Raw genomic sequence first — 5,000 nt, 5'->3', positions numbered from 1 at the left:
GTGTGTGTGTGTGTGTGTGTGTATGTGTATGTGTGCAGCATATCGGCAGTTTAATTACTTACATTTGTTACAGGTACGGAGTGATTCTAAACATGTTCGTCAATCTCACTACAAGTACTGATTGTGCTCGCGCGCCTCCAGCCATTTGTAAAGTAACCTCCTCCTTGTCTTCCGCAGGGCAATCGTGTGGCAAATGTCGTGTCAACTCTCGCAGACTTAAACTGAGGAAATACTGTCGCAGAGACTACGGTAAGCCACACAAAAACCTTTCTATGCTTAAACCTGTTGTATGGAACGATATGCCTTTGACACTAAAGAAATAAAATGAATAAATGGAAATGGTGTGAGGAGGAAGGGCGCTAATGAATAGTTGTGTCCGCCCTCAGCTCTGGTGGCTCGCGTGATCAACAAGGAGGTCCTCGGCGAGTACACCCGCTTCGACATCCAGGTGGCCAACGTGTACAAGCGGTCCCGCGCCGTGAGGGTGAGGCGCGGCGGCGACCAGCTGTGGGTGAGGAACCAGGACCTGGTGTGCAAGTGCCCCAAGATCAAGATGGGCAAGTGAGTATTGTCCTCGGCTCTTTCATAGTTTCGGTGTTTGTTGATTGCCTTGCTTTAATGAGTCGAGTCCGAGGCGGATTTACCACCTTTTTGCGTGCTCTGAAGTTATATTTTTCATATGTTCTTTACGCAAGATCTTTCTTAATGTATCGGTATTAAATTGTGCATGTGTGACTCATGTGTCCTTTGCCTTGCAGAGAATACTTGATCCTTGGACGAACAGACCGCAAGCAGCGGCCAGGTCTCGTCATCAACAGAAGGTCCATCGTCATAGAGTGGCGCAACGACTGGCAACTGCGCATGCGCCGCTTCATGAAGAAGGCAGCGAAGTGCCGACCGTCGAGGTACTGAGGAGGGTCGCCGGTGGATCCTGGTGGTGCCAGTCAAGTCCCTCCGGGCTCAGCGCCAAGGAGAGTGCCACTGGATGCGTCTTTTATCGAGCATAATGGGAGGAGAAGGGATCCTACGTGAAGCAAAGAATCTCACATGACCAAGATACTTTTATTTCTCGTTTACGAACCGCCGTGCGAAGGCGAGAGTGGGCGGGGAGCGGGACGGACGCGTGGCGGACGGGTCTCCCGTAGGGGGACTCTGGACGAGAACAAAAAAGGGAAATCTTGTTCATCCGCTAAACCTCCAAGGCCGCGGCTTGGAGCTCGAGCTGTGTCTTGGGGCAAACAGCATATCACTCACTTTAGCTTAACTCGTAGCTTAGAACGGTGACTTCATGTAGTGATCTGGGTTATTGTCTAGAATCCACGGCCACGGGCTACCGGTCTCGGTTATCGGTGTAATGGCCAGGTCATTGACTAGTGACCTTGGCTGTTGCCTTTTGACTAGGGGTGGCGGCTCTGGACCTGGGTTATGCAAAAGGCCCAGAAAGTGACCTGGGTTAGTAAAATATGCCTAGGTAATAACCTAGGTTATTAACAAGTATGACCTACATAGTTGCCTAGGTTATCGGTAAGTGTGAACCAGGTGTCGGCCGTAGTCATTGAGCTGCGCGAGGGGCGAACGGGAGGGGGGGGGGGGGGGCGGGGCTGATTGACGAGTAATGACTTAGGCCGTGACCTGGCTTGCTGATGAGTAATTTGCGTTGTATCAATGTTCAGGAATGTCACACTAATATCTGTTTATATTATTAATGGCAAATCCGCCATTAGAAATATATTGCTTTATGCTCTCTTACCTTGTACGTTTTTGATTAGTGTACATACAGACCACAAATGATGCGTGTTCATTAAATGAATCGTAACTGAAATTATATATCTGATTAGGTTTAGTTGAATTCAATGCACGCTCAGGCCCGAAAACGGCGAAACGCCACTCGGGAGAGAACAGTCGCAATACCGATCGCTGATTGGCCTGCATGGGAGAGTAAGGTAGCCAATGGCGGCTTGGATATGGCGTGGTTTGGGCGCGGGCGCGTGGGCGTGTGTTGACGACGGTGCCCCGGCCGCGGGCGTGTTTGGTTAACAGCTTGGCGGGCGCTACCTCGTCCGCAGACAAGTTCCTAATTTTACTCTCCATATTCTTATGTTCTGCGCGGCTGGTCCTGGATGGAGCGCGGGAGGGGGGGGGGGGGGGGTCGCAGCCATATCTGCCTGGAAGCACTCGCCGCCCCGGTAATCTGGACAAAATTCGTCATGCAAGGTACAAAACGCGACGCAATCGTGAGCGCGAATTGGCAGCACGCGAGCAGCTGGGCAGCGAGCGAGGGCGAGGGAGGGGGAGAGAGGGAAGTGGCGCCGCGCGAGCAGTGCCATCCAGGGCCATCCCGATGCACTGTAGTGTACTGCTGTATATGTCGCTGTCTGTGTGGGTACTTAAGCTGCCTCTCATCCTCTCGACGTCGTAACGTAGTTCCCGCTGGAAATCATTCAGTCAAATCATTTCGTCGCTTCCCAGAGGTTCCCGCTAAAGAGGTAATAATTCAGCGCCTTAGCCCATATTGGGTGCTGTCGACGGCGCGAGATTGGCGCGATTGGAGGATTCGTTAGATGTTAGGCTTTGGAGCATGAGAGACGGTCGTAACCTTAAGGTGATATTCTAGGAGTAGTCTCAGCTAAGTTCCGCTACAAACACACTGTGTCGGGTTTACTATTCTAACAAGGGGAGCACTATGTTAGCAAAACTGGCAACAGTTTGGTTGAAATACCGCTTTGGTTACCTGGAAGCCGTTTCTATCATCAAGTTTAAAATTTAGTCCAAACAGATGCAATCAGTAAGTAAATAAAGAAACAAAACGTATATCTCCGGCTGTAGAACAGTTGGGTGTTCCATTGTCATCTTGAGAATTTCCCGTGATCCTTTAAAACACAGAGACAAAAACTTAGTACTGGGCATTTAGCTAAGACCAGTCTTCACAATAGCACCGTTTACTGTCACCATTATTTATTTGAGCGTGGAGGAACAGCACCTAGAAATAGATGTTAGGGCGTAACTTACGATTTCTTGGCTGCCCCCTCTGTCGGTCTAGTTTGTCCATAGTTCCCCGGGTGTTCGGCTCGTCACTTGACCCTTAGAAGGCTGAGGAAACGGGGCGTGGGTGAGAGGAAGTCTTGGTTGCTCGTCGGTCTCGTAGAGTGTAGGTTCTGGAGTCGAGTGTTGCATACTTCGTAGGTGGTTGTGGTGGCGAAGTTGCTTGTATATAAGAGGTGTGTGTGTGTGTGTGTGTGCGTGTGTGTGTGTGTGTGTGTGTGTGTGTGTGTGTGTGTGTGTGTGCGCGTGTGCGTGTGCGTGTGCGCGCGTGCGTGCGTGTGTGTAGGTGTGTGATTGTAAACTTTTACGCCAATGTAAAAGCAAACAGAATGAAGAATGGACATATCTCTCGGTCGTTTGCGTGACCCCGTGTGTGAGTGTGTCTTCAGTCGAACGTTGCCCTTCGCCCACCGGCATCAGAAGCTCGGTGTCATGCCAGTCTTGACAAAGGGGGCATGGCTGCGTCCCAGGAGAAAAGGAGTATTAACCCAAGTGTGGAGTGGGTGAGTGGCTGAAGCAGGGAAATCACAACTTTCGAGGACAGAAGGAGAATAAAAATGGAAGAATAGAAGGAAAATTCAAATACACAGATATATTTACGTGTCTCATCATGACACTTTTGGCACCGAGAGGAACGAAATTTTTTCAACAGAACGTTTTTGTAGAATTCTTTTTTCTGTAGTTTTTCCCTGGTGGTGGAAGAAGCTGTTAATCGAACTGCCTCACATAGTCTGTATAAATATATATATTTAGTATGCAAATGCATCTTGACGTTATCTGGTATGACTACAGCCTCCATCAGACGATAGCCAACCAAAGTGACTTAGCGAAATCACACAACTCACCCACTTAATACGCTAGATTAACATTTACAAAAGTCATTAGCTTTACTGAAAACCTAATTACTAGAGGATTAGTTTTCAACAGTGAGTGTCATCTGCTAACAGTTTCATTTACAAAACTGAATAACTTTTACGAGTCGTTGTTGACATTGGACGTGGATCGGAGTGCGTGGATGGCGGGGTCACCACAAGGGCAGCACAATGTTCTCCAGTTGTGCGGTGGAAACCAATGGCACACAATCCGATTGGTGTGAGTTATGACTGGCTAGGAATGCATTCGAGAATAACTGCACAGGACGAATCATGTGGCCATCATCGTAATTTCACTTATACCTCAGATTAAATGCAATCAATTAGAGTATGGATTTCTCTAATGTAGAGCAAGTTTAAATAATGTTGTAACTTAGAAATTTATTTTAAAATTAATGTCCTTGATGTTCAAATTAGTGATTAATTGAGCTCTTATCAATGATATATGTTAGTCAACAAACTGACCCCTCACTGTAATAGACACTGGAGGCTGAAATCTGAAGCTTGCGTGAGATTCTTCAACTTGGTCAATAGCGAATTTCTGTCATTTAGTCTTGCCATTTAGGAGTTTGAAACCCACACAATAAATCACCGTTTCTCCTCGATTCGTCAGTGACACGCATCCCTTTTTTCTTACGGCTTTGTATTTGTCTCGGTTTGTTTGTTTGTCATATATGGGAACTCTTAACAACGGAGTATTTGCATTGTTTACCCTTCCGTTGTTTTTGTCTCTCGTCTCACCGCAGGAAATGACTTCAGATTTCGTTCTCCAGCTGCTAAAATTTGTAACTTTTAACTGTCTGTCCACGAGACGTATATCTTTATTTTTGCCACTGTACAGTTTATTTTTAAGACTGATGTATATTTGCATATTTCTGTATGTGTAAAAAAAAAAATCACACCTGCATAATATGATTTTTATGTTGTGCCAAACCAGCTCTTGAACATTAAAATAGCTCTTAAGTGTTTTACTGCATAATGTGTTGTGACCGAGTTGTGGTATCAGTAAGGATATTTAGATAATCGCGAGACAAGTAACAGAGAAATAATAAAATGTTCATTGTGGAAACCTTATTCCCAGATTGT

At 46.8% G+C, this 5,000-nt stretch overlaps 1 protein-coding gene across 2 annotated transcripts in view; it reads left to right on the top strand.

The window, feature by feature from the left end:
- Nucleotides 1-5,000, top strand: part of LOC125044565 (netrin-1-like) — a 492,825-nt gene that overhangs the window by 486,791 nt on the left and 1,034 nt on the right. For both annotated transcript variants that reach the window (XM_047641276.1, XM_047641274.1), the window contains exons 5-7: nucleotides 178-249; nucleotides 387-561; nucleotides 759-5,000. The exon at nucleotides 759-5,000 is cut by the window's right edge and continues 1,034 nt beyond it. In XM_047641276.1, coding sequence (XP_047497232.1) covers nucleotides 178-249; nucleotides 387-561; nucleotides 759-912 — 401 coding nt within the window. In that variant the 3' untranslated portion in view covers nucleotides 913-5,000. The remainder of the gene's footprint in view (nucleotides 1-177; nucleotides 250-386; nucleotides 562-758) is intronic.

The sequence above is a fragment of the Penaeus chinensis genome, chromosome 36 (genome assembly GCF_019202785.1).
Source record: "Penaeus chinensis breed Huanghai No. 1 chromosome 36, ASM1920278v2, whole genome shotgun sequence".
Classification (NCBI taxonomy): Eukaryota; Metazoa; Arthropoda; class Malacostraca; order Decapoda; family Penaeidae; genus Penaeus; species Penaeus chinensis.
This window is presented reverse-complemented; position numbering and strand designations above follow the sequence as displayed.